General features: G+C 54.3%; 1 protein-coding gene across 1 annotated transcript in view; it reads left to right on the forward strand.

Annotated features, from left to right (window-relative positions):
- Nucleotides 1–18,470, forward strand: part of LOC116958142 (BTB/POZ domain-containing protein KCTD5) — a 33,295-nt gene extending 14,825 nt beyond the window's left edge. The window contains exons 4-6 of the mRNA XM_076055648.1: nucleotides 718–813; nucleotides 7,370–7,600; nucleotides 17,508–18,470. Of these exons, the coding sequence (XP_075911763.1) occupies nucleotides 718–813; nucleotides 7,370–7,600; nucleotides 17,508–17,537 (357 nt within the window). The 3' untranslated portion in view covers nucleotides 17,538–18,470. The remainder of the gene's footprint in view (nucleotides 1–717; nucleotides 814–7,369; nucleotides 7,601–17,507) is intronic.
- Nucleotides 18,471–19,975: the final 1,505 nt, after the last annotated feature.

Consider the following 19,975-nt stretch of genomic DNA (forward strand, 5'->3'; position numbering starts at 1 on the left):
GTGGTTGTTGTTGTGGTGATTGTTGTTTTGGTTGTTGCTGTGTTTGTTGTTGTGATTGTTGTTGTTGTTGTGGTGGTTGTTGTTGTGGTGTATGTTGTTGTGTTTGTTGCTGTGTTTGTTGTTGTTATGGTTGTTGTTGTTGTGGTGGTTGTTGTTGTGGTGTATTTTGATGTGGTTGTTGTTGTGGTGATTGTTGTTTTGGTTGTTGCTGTGTTTGTTGTTGTGATTGTTGTTGTTGTTGTGGTGGTTGTTGTTGTGGTGTATGTTGTTGTGTTTGTTGCTGTGTTTGTTGTTGTTATGGTTGTTGTTGTTGTGGTGGTTGTTGTTGTGGTGTATGTTGTTGTGTTTGTTGCTGTGTTTGTTGTTGTTATGGTTGTTGTTGTGGTTTATGTTGTTGTGGTTGTTGCTGTGTTTGTTGTGGTTGTTGTTGTTGTTGTTGTTGTGGTGGTTGTTGTTGTGGTGTATGTTGTTGTTGTTGTTGTGGTGGTGGTTGTTTTTGTGGTGTATGTTGTTGTGGTTGTTGCTGTGTTTGTTGTTGTTATGGTTGTTGTTGTGGTTTATGTTGTTGTGTTTGTTGCTGTGTTTGTTGTGGTTGTTGTGTTTGTTGCTGTGTTTGTTGTGTTTGTTGTGGTTGTTGTGTTTGTTGCTGTGTTTGTTGTGGTCGTGGTTGTTGTTGTTGTTGTTGTTGTGGTGGTGGTGGTTGTTGTGTTGACACAGGGAGCCGTGAAGCATGTGTACCGCGTGCTACAGTGCCAGGAGGAAGAGCTCACACAGATGGTCTCCACCATGTCAGACGGATGGAAGTTTGAACAGGTGACACGCCCATCGTGAACCACATCTAACCAACACCACCGTCATTACTACCAACATTACTACCACCAGCAACTCCACTAACACCACTACCACCACCACCACCAACACCACCACCAGCAACACCACCACTAACACTACCACCACCACCAACACCACCGTCATTACTACCATCATTACTACCACCACCAGCAACACCACCACTAACACTACCACCACCACCAACACCACCGTCATTACTACCAACATTACTACCACCACCAGAAACACCACTAACACTACCACCACCACCACCACCAACACCACCGTCATCACTACCATCATTACTACCACCACCAACAGCACCACTAACACTACCACCACCACCACCACCAACACCACCGTCATTACTACCATCATTATTACCACCACCAGCAACACCACCACTAACACTACCACCACCACCAACACCACCGTCATTACTACCATCATTACTACCACCAGCAGCAACACCACTAACACTACCACCACTACCACCACCAACACCACCACCACCAACACCACCACCAGCAACACCACTAACACTACCACCACTAACACTACCACCACCACCAACACCACCGTCATTACTACCAACATTACCACCACCACCAGCAACACCACCACTAACACCACCACCACCAACACCACCGTCATTACTACCATCATTACTACCACCACCAGCAACACCACCACTAACACTACCACCACCACCACCAACACCACCACCACCAACACCACCACCAGCAACACCACTAACACTACCACCACCACCAGCAACTCCACTAACACTACCACCACCACCACTAACACTACCACCACCACCAACACCACCACCAACAACACCACTAACACTACCACCACCACCACTAACACTACCACCACCACCAACACCACCGTCATTACTACCATCATTACTACCACCAGCAACACCACCACTAACACTACCACCACCACCAACAACACCACCAGCAACACCACTAACACTACCACCACCACCACTAACACTACCACCACCACCAACACCACCGTCATTACTACCATCATTACTACCACCAGCAGCAACACCACTAACACTACCACCACCACCAACAACACCAACAACACCACTAACACTACCACCAACACCATCATCATTACTACCACCACCAGCAACACCACTAACACTACCACCACCACCAACAACACCAACAACACCACTAACACTACCACCAACACCATCATCATTACTACCACCACCAGCAACACCACTAACACTACCACCACCACCACCACCAGCAACACCACTCACACTACCACCACCACCAACACTACCACGAACAACACCACTAACACTACCACCACCACCACTAACACTACCACCAACACCATCATCATTACTATCATTACCACCACCAACACCACTAACACTACCACCACCAACACCACCACCAGCAACACCACTAACACTACCACCACCATCAACAACATCACTAACACTACCACCACCACCAACAACAACACCACTAACACTACCACCACCACCAACACCACCACCAGCAACACCACTAACACTACCACCACCACCAACAACACCACTAACACTACCACCAACACCATCATCATTACTATCACCACCACCAACACTAACACTACCACCAACACCATCATCATTACTATCACCACCACCAACACCACCACTAACACTACCACCAACACCACCAACACCACCATCATTACTATCACCACCACCAACACCACCACTAACACTACCACCAACACCAACACCACCAACACCACCATCATTACTACCACCACCAACATCATTACTATCACCACCAGCAACACCACCACTAACACTACCACCACCAACACCACTAACACTACCACCACCACCATTACTACCACCAACACCACCACTAACACCACTACCACCATCATTGCTATCACCACCAGCAACACCACCACTAACACTACCACCAACGACACCACTACCACCACCAACACCACTAACACTACCACCACTACCCACCACCACCATCATTACGATCACCACCACTAACACCACTCCCACTAACACCACCACTACCACCACCACTAACACCACCACTACCACAGCCACTACCACCACCACTAACACCACCATCACCACTAACACCACAACTAACACCACCCCCACAAACACCACCACTACCACAGCCACTACCACCACCACCACTAACTCCATGAACACCAGTACCACCACCACTACCACCACCACTAACACCACCATCACCACTAACACCACCACTAACACCACAACAACAATAACAACCGCCATTCGCCACTAAATGACGGTGACGTCACCACGACGCTTGTGCCAGGCCATGTGCACCCTGAGGCCACGTGAAGTGTCGAACGCCCGCTGGCAGGAGGTCACGGGGCAGACCCAGATGAGTGGCTGATGCACCACCTGTGCCCCCTACTATGCCAACTTGTGTTTTAGCCACCCGGCGCTCCGCTCGTTGTTGTGAGCGTCGCTCCTCCGCCCTCCGTTGTTGTTGGAGGGCGACTGCCTCCAACTGCCCAGTAGCGTCCTTCACGAGCCTCCTCCACAGAGGCCGATCTTGATACCGCTGGTACCAGTCATCGGCAAGTCCACTCAGCTCCACGTCCTCCTGTACCACATCACTCCATCTCTTCTCTAGCCCGTGCCGCGCCCGTTTAGCCCCCTCGATCCGGCCGAACAAAAGCTCTTAATGCTGCAGTGGCTGGGCATGCGGGCTACATGACCCAGCCAACGTAGCCTTGCCTGCTGGAGGAGCTCACCGATTTGACTTTGTCCAGATCTTTCAAGGATTTGTGAGCTCCTCACACAATCCAGCCTTGTTAAACCCAGGATGGATAGTGGGCAGGCCTGTCTAAATGTTTCTAACCGGCGAAGATGTTCCATTAGGGGGGTCCACGTTTTGCAAGCGTAGAGAAGGGAGGGAATGACTGACCGAGAAGACCTGAAGCTTAGTGCGGAGCGACAGACCAGGTAGCTTCCACACAGCGTTACGCAAATGATGAAAAGATATTGCCGCACGACTGATTCGGAGTCAGACTTCTGCTGTTAAACCGGAGCCGGTCATAAGCACACTGCCCAGGTATGGGAAACTCTCCACTCTCTCCACAACTGCCCCATCACCGATTGGGAGTTGTGGGAGTGGAGTGTCCGATGGTACAAAATACCCAGGCAGGAGCTTAGTTTTGGTGGGGGCTGATGGTAAGGCCCCACCTCTTGGTGGCAAGCTCCAGGTTCAGCAGCAGCACCTCCAACTCCTCCTCTGAGTGAGCGGCAATTACCAGATCATCGGCATACATAACGTGGTTGAGCAATAGGGAGCCATCCCTTGACCGCACCCGGGCATCGATCTGTACCAAAATAGATGTTAAATAATGTGGGAGCCAGAGGACATCCCTGTCGCACCCCAAGGTGTACAGGGAATGGCTCCGACTCCCGGCCACGTAGTTTTACCCGGGCCCGATGTGGGATGCTGTAGCCGATGAGAGTGGGCCTGTCGCTGTTTCTCAGGCTGCCTGAACACCTCCTCTGTCAGCCAGGGTCTCTGGGGAGGTCTGGACCGCGTACCCAAAGCAGCCATTGCAGCTGCATGAGTCACAGTCCTAAACCTCGCCCATTTACCCTCGACATCAGGAGGAGGAGTGGGGGACGATGCCAATCCCAGCCGCAAGCGAAGAGACCAGGCCACCTTACGTTTTAATGGGGTCCTGGGTGTACACCCACCACCGGAGTGGAAGAATGGCAGGCGCATCTTACAGATGACAAACCGATGGTCAGTGGGCAGATCAGCTCCACGGTAGGTCCTGGTGTCAAGGACCTGGGCCCGCATCCGCTGTTCCGTCAGTATGTGGTCCAGCAGATGTTCTTGCTTGGACCCGGCATGCATCCGTGATGTTGTGTGGATGCGCCGATGCCGGAACAGCGTGTTGGTAATTACAAGCCCATGGGCTGCATAGAAGTCTAGCAGCCTCCTACCGTTGTTATAGATTTGATCTGGCCCATGCCCTCCAATCACTCCAGACCAGGTGCCAGCATCGTGACCAACTCGGGCATTGAAGTCACCCAACAAGATGACTCTATCCTGAGGGGCCACTTTAGCCAGCACCTGTGACAGGAGGTCATAGAAGGCGTCTGACTCATCCCTCCACGGATGTTCGTCTTCGGTGGGGGCATAAGTAACCACGACCACCACTCCTCGCCTCCGGTTGATGGGAAGGCGAGCCCAAAGTAGCCTGGGGTTTACAGCTTCCCACACCTCACCGCCACGCTCCCACGCCCCCTTCATTATTTTGTTCAGAAGAAGAGCCACTCCCTGTTGTTTGGCAGTCTGCTGCCCCGAGTAGAGGACTGTCCACCCCTCATGGTGGCAGGAGCCAGAGCCGGTCCACCGTTCCTCCTGAATGCCACAGAGATCCAGGCGGTACCGGTCCAGCTCCCGACAGAGGAGTGGGCAGCCTCTCTCCTCCACAGTGAGCGTTCCAACATTCCACTTGGCCACACAAAGTGGCTTTTCGTTGTTTCTGGAGTAGCCCCGAGGGTAGGTATTCAATCTCCTGGCTCCGCCAATTGGGGTTTGGCCAGGAGACGTCATAGACGCCTGGCCCCCCGGGGCCTCCGGCACAAGCTTATTAGTTACATATTTAACTCGTGGTTTCGTGGTAATTAATTGAAGGTGGAGGGGTTACCAGCCCCTCGCACCCGTCCAGAGCCCTCGTTTAGCCCCTGTGGTGGACACAGACGCCATGAGGGGAGGAGCCAATCAAAATTGGATCTCCCCCCACAGCACTGTCCACGACAGAGTTGCCCGTCCGGCACCGCGAGGTGGTAGTGTGTGTCACCCACACACCCACACACTCACACACACACACCCACACACACACACACACCCCCACACACACACACACGTACACACCCACACACACGTACACACCCACACACCCACACACACCCACACACACTCACATACACCCACACACACACACACACCCACACACACACACACACCCACACACACACACCCACACACACACCCACACACACACACCCACACACACCCACACACACGTACACACCCACACACCCACACACACGTACACACCCACACACACCCACACACACTCACATACACCCACACACACACACCACACACACACACCCACACACACCCGCACACACCCACACACTCACACACACACACCCACACACCCACACACACACCCGTACACACCCACACCCACACACCCGTACACACCCACACACACACACACCCCCACATACACCCACCCACACACCCACACACACACACACCCCCACATACACCCACCCACACACTCACACACACACATACACCCACACACAGACACACACACACCCACACACACACCCACACACACCCACACACACCCCCACATACACCCACATACACCCACACACACACACTCACACACACTCACACACACACATACACCCACACACACACCCACACATACCCACACCCACACATACCCACACCCACACACCCGTACACACCCACACACACACCCACACCCACACACCCGTACACACCCACACACACACTCACACACCCACACACCACACACACACACACCCACCCACACCCACACCCACACACCCGTACACACACACACACACTCACACACCCACACACCACACACACACACACACACCCACCCACACCCACACACCCGTACACACCCACACACACACACACTAACAAAGATACAAAGATCCCCCATATAGCCTTAACAGACTGTAGGGGCAAGTGCTGTTAGCGAGCACCTATGAAGGCCGGAACGGTACACGAGGGGGTGGGTGGCCAGCACCACGCCCGACCGCCTTTGTCTCCCTAGTGGCAATGTTTACACACCGCACCAGGTACTCATTTGAGGCCGAGTCGACCTAGGGGAGGCCCGGGACCGGTTCAGATAATCGTCACTGGTGTTGGCCGTGAGCGGGAATCGAACCCAGGTCGCCAGGTTCATAGCGCAGCGTAGCGCTAACCGCTACACTATCGCTCCCCACACAACACTACTACTACACTACTACTACTAACTACTACTACTATAACTACTACTACACTATCACTCCCCATACACACAGACCCAGACACACAGACACACACACAGACACACACACACAGACACACACACAGACACACACACACCCACACCCACACACACCCACACCCACACACACCCACACACACCCACACCCACACACCCGTACACACCCACAGACACACCCACAGACACACCCACACCCGTACCCACACACACACCCACACATACCCACACACTCACACACACACACACCCACACACACCCACACCCACACACCCACACACACACCCACACACCATAACCCCCCTCCCCCCGTGTCCCCCCTCCCTCCCCCCGTGTCTCCCCCCCCCCCGTGTCCCCCCCCGTGTCCCTCCCCCCGTGTCCCCCCTCCCCCCGTGTCCCCCCCCCTCCCCCCCCCCCCGTGCCCCCCCCCCAGCTGATCAGTATTGGTTCCCCCTACACGTACGGCACGGAGGACCAAGCGGAGTTCCTCTGCGTTGTCTCCCGGGAGCTCGGCAACCCCGGCGGGGGGGGGGGCCACGGCGGGGGGGGGGGCCACGGCGGCGGGGGGGGGGGCCACGGCGGGGGGGGCGGGGGCGGGGGGGGCAGCAACGGCTTCGGCCTACACGGCGGAGGAGGCCTGCAGCAACCCAGCCAGAAGGCCAAGGTGGGGGTGGGGTGGGGGTGGGGGGTGGGGGTGGTGGAGGTGGGGGGGGGGAGTGGGGGGGGGGAGTGGGGGGGGGGTGGGGGGGGTGGGTGACACGGCAGACACAGAGAGAGAGACACTTTGAAAGACACGGTGAGAGAGAGACACGGAGAGAGAGAGACACGGTGAGAGAGAGACACGGTGAGAGAGAGACACGGAGAGAGAGAGACACGGTGAGAGAGAGACATGGTGAGAGAGAGACACGGTGAGAGAGAGAGACACGGTGAGAGAGAGAGACACACGGTGAGAGAGACACGGTGAGGGAGAGACACGGTGAGAGACACGGTGAGAGACACGGAGAGAGAGAGACACGGTGAGAGAGAGAGACACGGTGAGAGACACGGTGAGAGAGAGAGACACGGTGAGAGACACGGTGAGAGAGAGAGACACGGTGAGAGACACGGAGAGAGAGAGAGACACGGTGAGAGACACGGAGAGAGAGAGACACGGTGAGAGAGAGAGACACGGTGAGAGACACGGTGAGAGAGAGAGACACGGTGAGAGACACGGAGAGAGAGAGACACGGTGAGAGAGAGAGACACGGTGAGAGACACGGAGAGAGAGAGACACAGTGAGAGAGAGAGACACGGTGAGAGACACGGAGAGAGAGAGAGACACGGTGAGAGACACGGAGAGAGAGAGACACAGTGAGAGAGAGAGACACGGTGAGAGACACGGTGAGAGAGAGAGACACGGTGAGAGACACGGTGAGAGAGAGAGACACGGTGAGAGACACGGAGAGAGAGAGACACAGTGAGAGAGAGAGACACGGTGAGAGACACGGAGAGAGAGAGACACGGTGAGAGAGAGAGACACGGTGAGAGACACGGTGAGAGAGAGAGACACGGTGAGAGAGAGACACGGTGAGAGACACGGTGAGAGAGAGACACGGTGAGAGAGAGACACGGAGAGAGAGAGACACGGTGAGAGAGAGACACGGTGAGAGAGAGACACGGTGAGAGAGAGAGACACGGTGAGAGAGAGAGACACACGGTGAGAGAGACACGGTGAGGGAGAGACACGGTGAGAGACACGGTGAGAGACACGGAGAGAGAGAGACACGGTGAGAGAGAGAGACACGGTGAGAGACACGGTGAGAGAGAGAGACACGGTGAGAGACACGGTGAGAGAGAGAGACACGGTGAGAGACACGGAGAGAGAGAGAGACACGGTGAGAGACACGGAGAGAGAGAGACACAGTGAGAGAGAGAGACACGGTGAGAGACACGGTGAGAGAGAGAGACACGGTGAGAGACACGGTGAGAGAGAGAGACACGGTGAGAGACACGGAGAGAGAGAGACACGGTGAGAGAGAGAGACACGGTGAGAGACACGGTGAGAGAGAGAGACACGGTGAGAGACACGGAGAGAGAGAGACACGGTGAGAGAGAGAGACACGGTGAGAGACACGGAGAGAGAGAGACACAGTGAGAGAGAGAGACACGGTGAGAGACACGGAGAGAGAGAGAGACACGGTGAGAGACACGGAGAGAGAGAGACACAGTGAGAGAGAGAGACACGGTGAGAGACACGGTGAGAGAGAGAGACACGGTGAGAGACACGGTGAGAGAGAGAGACACGGTGAGAGACACGGAGAGAGAGAGACACAGTGAGAGAGAGAGACACGGTGAGAGACACGGAGAGAGAGAGACACGGTGAGAGAGAGAGACACGGTGAGAGACACGGTGAGAGAGAGACACGGTGAGAGAGAGACACGGAGAGAGAGAGACACGGTGAGAGAGAGACACGGTGAGAGAGAGACACGGTGAGAGAGAGAGACACGGTGAGAGAGAGAGACACACGGTGAGAGAGACACGGTGAGGGAGAGACACGGTGAGAGACACGGTGAGAGACACGGAGAGAGAGAGACACGGTGAGAGAGAGAGACACGGTGAGAGACACGGTGAGAGAGAGAGACACGGTGAGAGACACGGTGAGAGAGAGAGACACGGTGAGAGACACGGAGAGAGAGAGAGACACGGTGAGAGACACGGAGAGAGAGAGACACGGTGAGAGAGAGAGACACGGTGAGAGACACGGTGAGAGAGAGAGACACGGTGAGAGACACGGAGAGAGAGAGACACGGTGAGAGAGAGAGACACGGTGAGAGACACGGAGAGAGAGAGACACAGTGAGAGAGAGAGACACGGTGAGAGACACGGAGAGAGAGAGAGACACGGTGAGAGACACGGAGAGAGAGAGACACAGTGAGAGAGAGAGACACGGTGAGAGACACGGTGAGAGAGAGAGACACGGTGAGAGACACGGTGAGAGAGAGAGACACGGTGAGAGACACGGAGAGAGAGAGACACAGTGAGAGAGAGAGACACGGTGAGAGACACGGAGAGAGAGAGACACGGTGAGAGAGAGAGACACGGTGAGAGACACGGTGAGAGAGAGAGACACGGTGAGAGAGAGACACGGTGAGAGACACGGTGAGAGAGAGACACGGTGAGAGAGAGACACGGAGAGAGAGAGACACGGTGAGAGAGAGACACGGTGAGAGAGAGACACGGTGAGAGAGAGAGACACGGTGAGAGAGAGAGACACACGGTGAGAGAGACACGGTGAGGGAGAGACACGGTGAGAGACACGGTGAGAGACACGGAGAGAGAGAGACACGGTGAGAGAGAGAGACACGGTGAGAGACACGGTGAGAGAGAGAGACACGGTGAGAGACACGGTGAGAGAGAGAGACACGGTGAGAGACACGGAGAGAGAGAGAGACACGGTGAGAGACACGGAGAGAGAGAGACACAGTGAGAGAGAGAGACACGGTGAGAGACACGGTGAGAGAGAGAGACACGGTGAGAGACACGGTGAGAGAGAGAGACACGGTGAGAGACACGGAGAGAGAGAGACACGGTGAGAGAGAGAGACACGGTGAGAGACACGGTGAGAGAGAGAGACACGGTGAGAGACACGGAGAGAGAGAGACACGGTGAGAGAGAGAGACACGGTGAGAGACACGGAGAGAGAGAGACACAGTGAGAGAGAGAGACACGGTGAGAGACACGGAGAGAGAGAGAGACACGGTGAGAGACACGGAGAGAGAGAGACACAGTGAGAGAGAGAGACACGGTGAGAGACACGGTGAGAGAGAGAGACACGGTGAGAGACACGGTGAGAGAGAGAGACACGGTGAGAGACACGGAGAGAGAGAGACACAGTGAGAGAGAGAGACACGGTGAGAGACACGGAGAGAGAGAGACACGGTGAGAGAGAGAGACACGGTGAGAGACACGGTGAGAGAGAGAGACACGGTGAGAGAGAGACACGGTGAGAGACACGGTGAGAGAGAGACACGGTGAGAGAGAGACACGGTGAGAGACACGGTGAGAGAGAGACACGGTGAGAGAGAGACACGGTGAGTGAGAGAGAGACACGGTGAGAGAGAGACACGGTGAGAGACACGGTGAGAGAGAGAGACACGGTGAGAGAGAGAGACACGGTGAGAGACACGGTGAGAGACACGGTGAGAGAGAGACACGGTGAGAGAGAGACACAGTGATAGAGAGAGACACGGTGAGAGAGACATGGTGAGAGAGAGACACGGTGAGAGAGAGAGACACGGTGAGGGAGAGACACGGTGAGAGAGAGACACGGTGAGTGAGAGACACGGTGAGAGAGAGACACGGTGAGTGAGAGAGAGAGACACGGTGAGAGAGAGAGACACGGTGAGAGAGAGACACGGTGAGAGAGAGACACGGTGAGAGAGAGACACGGTGAGAAGAGAGACACGGTGAGTGAGAGAGAGAGACACGGTGAGAGAGAGACACGGTGAGAGAGAGACACGGTGAGTGAGAGAGAGAGACACGGTGAGAGAGAGACACGGTGAGAGAGACACGGTGAGAGACACGGTGAGAGAGAGAGACACGGTGAGAGAGAGACATGGTGAGAGACACGGTGAGAGAGAGACACGGTGAGTGAGAGAGAGACACGGTGAGTGAGAGAGAGACACGGTGAGAGAGAGACACGGTGAGAGAGAGAGACACGGTGAGGGAGAGACACGGTGAGAGAGAGAGAGACACGGTGAGAGAGAGAGAGACACGGTGAGAGAGAGACACGGTGAGAGAGAGACACGGTGAGAAGAGAGACACGGTGAGTGAGAGAGAGAGACACGGTGAGAGAGAGACACGGTGAGAGAGAGACACGGTGAGTGAGAGAGAGAGACACGGTGAGAGAGAGACACGGTGAGAGAGAGAGACACGGTGAGAGACACGGTGAGAGAGAGAGACACGGTGAGAGAGAGACATGGTGAGAGACACGGTGAGAGAGAGACACGGTGAGTGAGAGAGAGACACGGTGAGTGAGAGAGAGACACGGTGAGAGAGAGACACGGTGAGAGAGAGAGACACGGTGAGGGAGAGACACGGTGAGAGAGAGAGACACGGTGAGAGAGAGAGACACGGTGAGAGAGAGAGAGACACGGTGAGAGAGACATGGTGAGAGACATGGTGAGAGAGACACGGAGAGAGACACGGTGAGAGAGAGACACGGTGAGAGAGAGACACGGTGAGAGAGAGAGACACGGTGAGAGAGAGACACGGTGAGAGAGAGAGAGACACGGTGAGAGAGAGACACGGTGAGAGACACGGTGAGAGAGAGACACGGTGAGAGACACGGTGAGTAAGAGAGACACTTTGAGAGACACGGTGAGAGAGAGAGAGACACGGAGAGAGAGAGAGACACGGTGAGAGAGAGAGAGACACGGTGAGAGAGACACGGTGAGAGAGAGAGACACGGTGAGAGAGAGAGAGACACGGTGAGAGAGAGAGAGACACGGTGAGAGAGACATGGTGAGAGACACGGAGAGAGACACGGTGAGAGAGAGACACGGTGAGAGAGAGACACGGTGAGAGAGAGAGACACGGTGAGAGAGAGACACGGTGAGAGACACGGTGAGAGAGAGACACTTTGAGAGACATGGTGAGAGAGACACGGAGAGAGACACGGTGAGAGAGAGACACGGTGAGAGAGAGAGACACGGTGAGAGAGAGACACGGTGAGAGACACGGTGAGTGAGAGAGACACTTTGAGAGACACGGTGAGAGAGAGAGAGACACGGAGAGAGAGAGAGACACGGTGAGAGAGAGAGAGAGACACGGCATGCCCGTGGCTACTTCCTTCAGTGGCTAGCCACTCCCAAGGTTTTGTCCGTGTGTCCCCGGTGCGAGCCTCTCGTCTCGTCCGTCGGTGGTCCGGCAAAAACAAACCCCCCCCCCCCCCGACATCCCCACCACCCCCGGGCCCTCCTCGGTGGTGCCGGATGGTGAAGCTGCCATTTGGATGAGACCAAACGTCCACGGAGCGGAACGGCCAATTCGGTTCGGCTTTTTACCCCTTTCCGTGGTCGCTTGCAATCCACCTCCGCGATTTGGGGGGGGGGCTTCCGGACGTGACCGGGAGGAAAAAAATTGAAGGAAGTTTGTGCCGGAGGCCCCGGGGCTGGACGGGCGTCTGTGGCTGTCTCCTGGCCAAAACTTCAATCGGCGGAGGCAGGTAGACTTGAGTGTCCTTACCCTCGGGGCTCCTCCAGAAACAACGGAAAGAAACCACTTCATATAGTAAGAGGTTTTTAGCCCTTTTGAACTGGCACAAAAAAACTGACACCTTTATTCAAGGCGTCATGTTTGCCAATAACCACAACACCAGCAGTCAAAATGCAAACAAAAATCAACACAAACTCTGATAATAATGATATTGGCACTGTCCTTGAATTTGATTGGTCCACACCCGAGACGGCTTTTCTTAGAGCCCCTTTAGTCTCACACTGGTGTTGGACCAGAAGACGCTAAAAGGCGTCACACAACTCAAAAACAGCAGCGCACTATCAGAGTTATTGAGGTGCTCGGGGTGAGCATTTACATTATGAGACCTCCTTTGCCAGTAACAAGATATAGTAATAGGTTTTTACCCTTTTAACTGGCACAAAAAACTGACACCTTTATTCAAGGCGTCATGTTTGCCAATAACCACAACACCAGCAGTCAAAATGCAAACAAAAATCAACACAAACTCTGATAAAATTTTGATTTAAAGCTTTCGTGACTGCAGTAATTCATATTCTTAGTTTTTTCGGTAAAGTCACCACGTTGAAGGGAAACAACAAAATAATAAAATATATATAAAACAATAAAAAAATTCTCACGACGTTTCGACCGTTTGAGTTATGGTCGAAACGTCGTGAGAATTTTTTATTGTTTTATATATAGTTTATTATTTTGTTGTTTCCCTTCAACGTGACTTTACCGAAAAAACTAAGAATACAAACTCTGATAATAATATTGGCACTGTCCTTGAATTTGATTGGTCCACACCAGAGACAGCTTTTCTTCGAGCCTAGTCTCTTTTTTGTGCCAGTTAAAAGGGTAAAACCTATTCCTATATCTTGTTTCTGGCAAAGGAGGTCTCATAATGTTAATGCTCACCCCGAGCAATTCAATACTCTGATAGTGCGCTGTTTTTGAGTTGTGTGACGCCTTTTGGCGTCTTCTGGTCCAACACCAGTGGAGACTAAAGGGCTCTAAGAAAAGCCGTCTCTGGTGTGGACCAATCAAATTCAAGGACAGTGCCAAATATCATTATCAGAGTTGTCTTTTTTTTGTTTGCATTTTGACTGCTTGTGTTGTGGTTATTGCAAACACGATGCCTTGAATAAAGGTGTCAGTATTTTGTGCCAGTTAAAAGGGGTAAAACCTATTCCTATATCTTGTTTCTGGCAGAGGAGGTATCATAAAGAACCACTACGGGTGGCCACGTGGAATGTTCAAACGCTCACTGCGGAGGAGAGAGGCTGCCCACTGCTCTGTCGGGAGCTGGACCGGTACCGCCTGGATCTCTGTGGCATTCAGGAGGTCCGGTGGACCGGCTCTGGCTCCTGCCACCATGAGGAGGTGGACAGTCCTCTACTCGGGGCAGCAGACTGCCAAACATCAGGGTGTGGCTCTTCTTCTGAGCAAAAGGATGAATGGGGGGGCGTGGGAGCGTGGCGGTGAGGTGTGGGAAGCTGTAAGCCCCAGGCTACTTTGGGCTCGCCTTCCCATCAACCGGAGGCGAGGAGTGGTGGTCGTGGTTACTTATGCCCCCACCGAAGATGAACATCCGTGGAGGGATGCAGGCAAGGCCGATGAGTCGGATGCCTTCTATGACCTCCTGTCACAGGTGCTGGCTAAAGTGGCCCCTCGGGATAGAGTCATCATGTTGGGTGACTTCAATGCCCGAGTTGGTCATGATGCTGACACCTGGTCTGGAGTGATTGGAGGGCATGGGCCAGATCAGCTCAATAACAACGGTAGGAGGCTGCTAGACTTCTGTGCAGCCCATGGGCTTGTAATTACCAACACGCTGTTCCGGCATCGGCGCATCCACACAACATCATGGATGCATGCCGGGTCCTAGAAAGAACATCTGCTGGACTACATAGTGACGGACCAGCGAATGCGAGCCCATGTCCTTGACACCAGGACCTACCGTGGAGCTGATCTGCCCTCTGACCATCGACTTGTCATCTGTAAGATGCGCCTGCCATTCTTCCACTCCGGTGGTGGGTGTACACCCAGGACCCCATTCAAACCCACAGTGGCCTGGTCTCAGTTATCTGATGAAAGTTGCAAGCGAGAATTTCATCATCGCCTGCGGCTGGGGTTGGCATCGTCCCCCACTCCTCCTGCTGATGTCGAGGGTAAATGGGCGAGGTTTAGGACTGTGACTCATGCAGCTGCAATGGCTGCTTTGGGTACGCGGTCCAGACCTCCCCAGAGACCCTGGCTGACAGAGGAGGTGTTCAGGCTGGCTGATAAATAGCGACAGGGCCCACTCTCATCGGCTACAGAATCCCACGTCAGAGAATGAGGAGGCTTACCGCAACCTTCGCTCGGAGGTTCGTGAGAGCCGTGAGGCGCTGCAAGGATGGGCGGTGGTGGTCGCGGGTTGCTGAGGAGACGGAGTCTGCCTCGGTGGCCCCCGATCACAAATCGCTCTTTTAGCTCCATCAATAAAAAAAAAATGGTCATCCCATCGCTGACCCCCAGGGACGTCTTCGCAGGTTTTGCTGAGCATTTCCATGAGGCCTTGCGGGGGAGGGGGGGGGGGCAGGGGAGGGGAAATCCCTCTGCCCAGGTGACATCGTGGGGCAAAAATTGGGCATAACCCCTCCCCCAATGCTGCGGTGCCTCAAATATTGGAGGAAGAAGTCGCCCCCCCCCCTATACGAGTGGCTGGCCGAGATGCCCTCTGGAGGAGTTGTTACACCCCTTGCCCGCCACTGCTATTCGGTGGCCTAAAACACGGCTCTGGATTTTGGTGTTATAATTTATTCACGTAGTTTATTGTTAAAAAAAAATTCGGTCACAGTCCCCCATTGATCGCTGTTGGCTTTGATTTTGGTGATTTTTCCGAAGACGTTTTTAAGTTTTGCTCTGGCCATGTTTGTGCTCGTTGTAGCACGGAGTTGGACTGATGGCCTTAATCTTAGTTGGCTTATTCTTAGTTCTTTCTAAGAATAAGACAACTAAGTCACCACGTTGAAGGGAAACAACAAAATAATAAAATATATAAAACAATAAAAAAATTCTCACGACGTTTCGACCATAACTCAGACGGCCATCTTCAGGTGTGTCGGTTTGCATAAATTAATTTTTAAACGGCGCATTTATTTATTTATTTTAAAAAATAAATTTATGCGAACCAACACACCTGAAGACGACCGTTTGAGTTATGGTCGAAACGTGAGAATTTTTTATTGTTTTATATATATTTTATTATTTTGTTGTTTCCCTTCAACGTGGTGACTTTACCGAAAAAAACTAAGAATATGAATTACTGCAGTCACGAAAGCTTTAAATCAAAACTTAGTTGTCTTGTTGTGGTTGTTGTGGTTGTTGTGGTTGTTATTTTGACTTGCATCCCACTGGGATTTTTCGCACATAGCGTTGCCGTACACGGCGCTGTTTCAGGAATATTTTTATGGTTTTTTTTCTCCCTGTATTTTTCTGTTTGCACAGTCACACACGCAGTCACTTTAAGATGTTTTTCCTGTTCGTGTTTTTTTTGTTTGTTGCGGTTGCACGCGATTCAAGAGCCGAATGGCTCACACAGGGGCTGTACCAAAATAAATGAACTTTGAAACTATGAAACTATGATGTCGAGGAAGTACTGAAGGTGGTTGAAGTGGGCGTGGTGCTGGGCCACACCCACCCCCCGTTGTGTAGCCACAGTGCCGGTAGCCTTCGTAGGCGCTGCTACTCGCTAGCTAACAGCACTTGCCCCTAAAGCCCTGCTAGAGGCTACCTGGGGGTAGCTTTGTCTGTGTGTGGTGTGTGTAGTACATAGACACTGCTGCTGCTACTCGCTAGCTAACAGCACTTGCCCCTACAGCCCTGCTGGAGGCTACCTGGGGGAGCTTTGTCTGTGTTTGTGGTGTGTGTAGTACATAGACACTGCTGCTGCTACTCGCTACTAACAGCGCTTGCCCCTACAGCCCTGCTAGAGGCTACCTGGGGTAGCTTTGTCTGTGTGTGTGGTGTGTGTAGTACATAGACACTGCTGCTGCTACTCGCTAGCTAACAGCACTTGCCCCTACAGCCCTGCTAGAGGCTACCTGGGGGAGCTGTGTCTGTGTGTGTGTGGTGTGTGTAGTACATAGACACTGCTGCTGCTACTCGCTACTAACAGCACTTGCCCCTACAGCCCTGCTAGAGGCTATCTGGGGGAGCTTTGTCTGTGTTTGTGGTGTGTGTAGTACATAGACACTGCCGCTGCTACTCGCTAGCTAACAGCACTTGCCCCTACAGCCCCGCTAGAGGCTAGCTGGGGGAGCTTTGTCTTTGGTGTTGATGTAAATTTCGTTTATTTTGTCTCCTTCTAGATTCTGCAAGAACGCGGATCTCGAATGTGAACTCAGCCGGTCACCTACGCACTTATCTCCTCACCTGTGCACTTAAATACTCACCCACGCACTCACCCACGCACTCACCTACACACTCACATACCTTCGCACTCACCTACCCACTCACCCACACACTCACCTACTCACTCACCTACCCACTCACATACTCACCCACACACTCACCCACACACTCACCTACTCACTCACCTACCCACTCACCTACCCACTCACCTACTCACTCATTCACCCACGCACTCACCCACGCACTCATTCACCCACGCACTCACCTACCCACTCACCTACCCACTCACGTACTCACCTACTCACTCACCTACTCACTCACCTACACACTCACCTACACACTCACCTACACACTCACTCACCTACCCACTCACCTACGCACTCACCCACGCGCTCACCCACGCACTCACCTACCCACTCACTCACCTACGCACTCACCTACTCACTTACCCACTCACCTACTCACCTACCCACCCACCTCACCTACCCACTCATTTGTTAATTCACTCACGACCTACTCACCAGAGCCTTTAATTCACTCACCTGCTCACCTATCCACCAACTCACCCACTCACTCACCTGCCCACTCACTCACCCTGTAATTCACTCAGCCACTCACCCACTCACCTGCCCACTCACCCTGTAATTCACTCAGCCACTCACCCACTCACCTTCCCACTCACCTACCCACTCACCCACTCACCTGCCCACTCACTCACCCTGTAATTCACTCAGCCACTCACCCACTCACCTGCCCACTCACCTACCCACTCACCTACCCACTCACCCACTCACCTGCCCACTCACCTACCCACTCACCCACTCACATGCCCACTCACTCACCCTGTAATTCACTCAGCCACTCACCCACTCACCTGTCCACTCACCTGTCCACTCACCCACTCACCTGCTCACTCACCTACCCACTCACCCACTCACCTGCCCACTCACCCACTCACTAACCCGCTCATCCACCTACCAACTCGCCAACCAATACCCCCACGCTCACCCAACCCCAACAGAGTAAGCGTTTTAGTGGCTTGTTGAGTTCTCATGGAGAATCATCACTCCTCATCCTACAGCCCACGCCCATCTTCATCCTGCTCCTGACAGCATCTCTCCATCTTGCTCCATCCTCCCCCATACTCTAACCACCCCCATCCTCCTCCTCATCCTGCATCACCATCCTCCATCCATCATCTCTCCATCCCCCCTCCACCCATCCTCAATCCCCCCCTCCACCCATCCTCAATCCCCCCCCTCCATCCCCCCCATCCCTCCCTCCTCAATCCCCCCCCTCCCTCCCTCCCTCCCCCCCCTCCCTCCCTCCCCCCCCCTCCCTCCCTCCCTCCCCCCCCTCCCTCCCTCCCTCCCTCCCTCCCCCCCCCTCCCTCCCCCCCCCCCTCCCCCCCCCCCTCCCCCCCCCTCCCTCCCCCCCCTCCCTCCCCCCTCCCTCCCCCTCCCTCCCTCCTCCTCCCTCCCCCCTCCTCCCTCCTCCCTCCCCCCCTCCCTCCCCCCTCCCCTCCCTCCCCCCTCCCCCTCCTCCCTCCCCTCCCCCCCTTCCTCCCTCCCCCCTCCCCCCCTTCCTCCCTCCCCCCTCCTCCCTCCCTCCCCCCTCCCCCCTCCCTCCCCCTCCCTCCCTCCCCCCTCCCTCCCTCCCCCCTCCCTCCCCCCTCCTCCCTCCCCCCCCGCCCTCCCCCCTCCTCCCCCGCCCTCCCCCCTCCCTCCCTCCCCCCCCGCCCTTCCCCCTCCCCTCCCCCCCTCCCTCCCCCCTCCTCCCTCCCCCCCCTCCACCCTCCCCCCCTCCCTCCCTCCCCCTTCCCTCCCCCCCCCCTCCATCCACCCCCCCTCCTCAATCCTCCCTCCACCCCCCCATCCCCCTTCATCCTCCCTCCCGCCCCACCTCATTGGTCCGTTCGAATTCCCTCGACGGGCCCTCCTCTCTCCGATTGGGTCCCAATTAGCGCCGCGGCCCCGCCCACTCATCACTTTGGGGGTCCTTGAAGGAGGGGGAGGAGCCTGCCCCCCCCCACCCACCCCACCCACATTTATAGGTGGCCAGGAAGGTCATGAGTGGGAGGCTTCCCTCACAATTCCAGGTGCCCGTTAAACTCTTGGAGGATGAGTAGGATTGTTTTATATTTAAAAAAAATTTGCGTCATTTTTTTGTTTTTTTTTTTAAACTCCGCTGGCTGTTCCCTCTTCTTTTCTCGTCGTTCGCCGGTCTCCCCCATCTCTCCCCCTCTCTCCCCCATCTCTCCGTCTCGCTCTGAGCGCGCGTGAACATTTTTTTTGTTGGTTTTTAAAATGTTTTTTAACGCCCTCTTTAGCAGAGTAAAAGTCGTTGTTGTTGTTGTCGTTGTTGTTGTTGTCGTTGTCGTTGTTGTTTCCCTCCCTCCCCTCCCCCCTTCGAATTTGTTTTTTGT

The sequence above is a fragment of the Petromyzon marinus genome, chromosome 72 (assembly GCF_048934315.1).
Source record: "Petromyzon marinus isolate PM22_M1 ecotype Great Lakes invasive population chromosome 72, UKy_Petmar_22M1.pri1.0, whole genome shotgun sequence".
Taxonomy (NCBI): domain Eukaryota; kingdom Metazoa; phylum Chordata; class Hyperoartia; order Petromyzontiformes; family Petromyzontidae; genus Petromyzon; species Petromyzon marinus.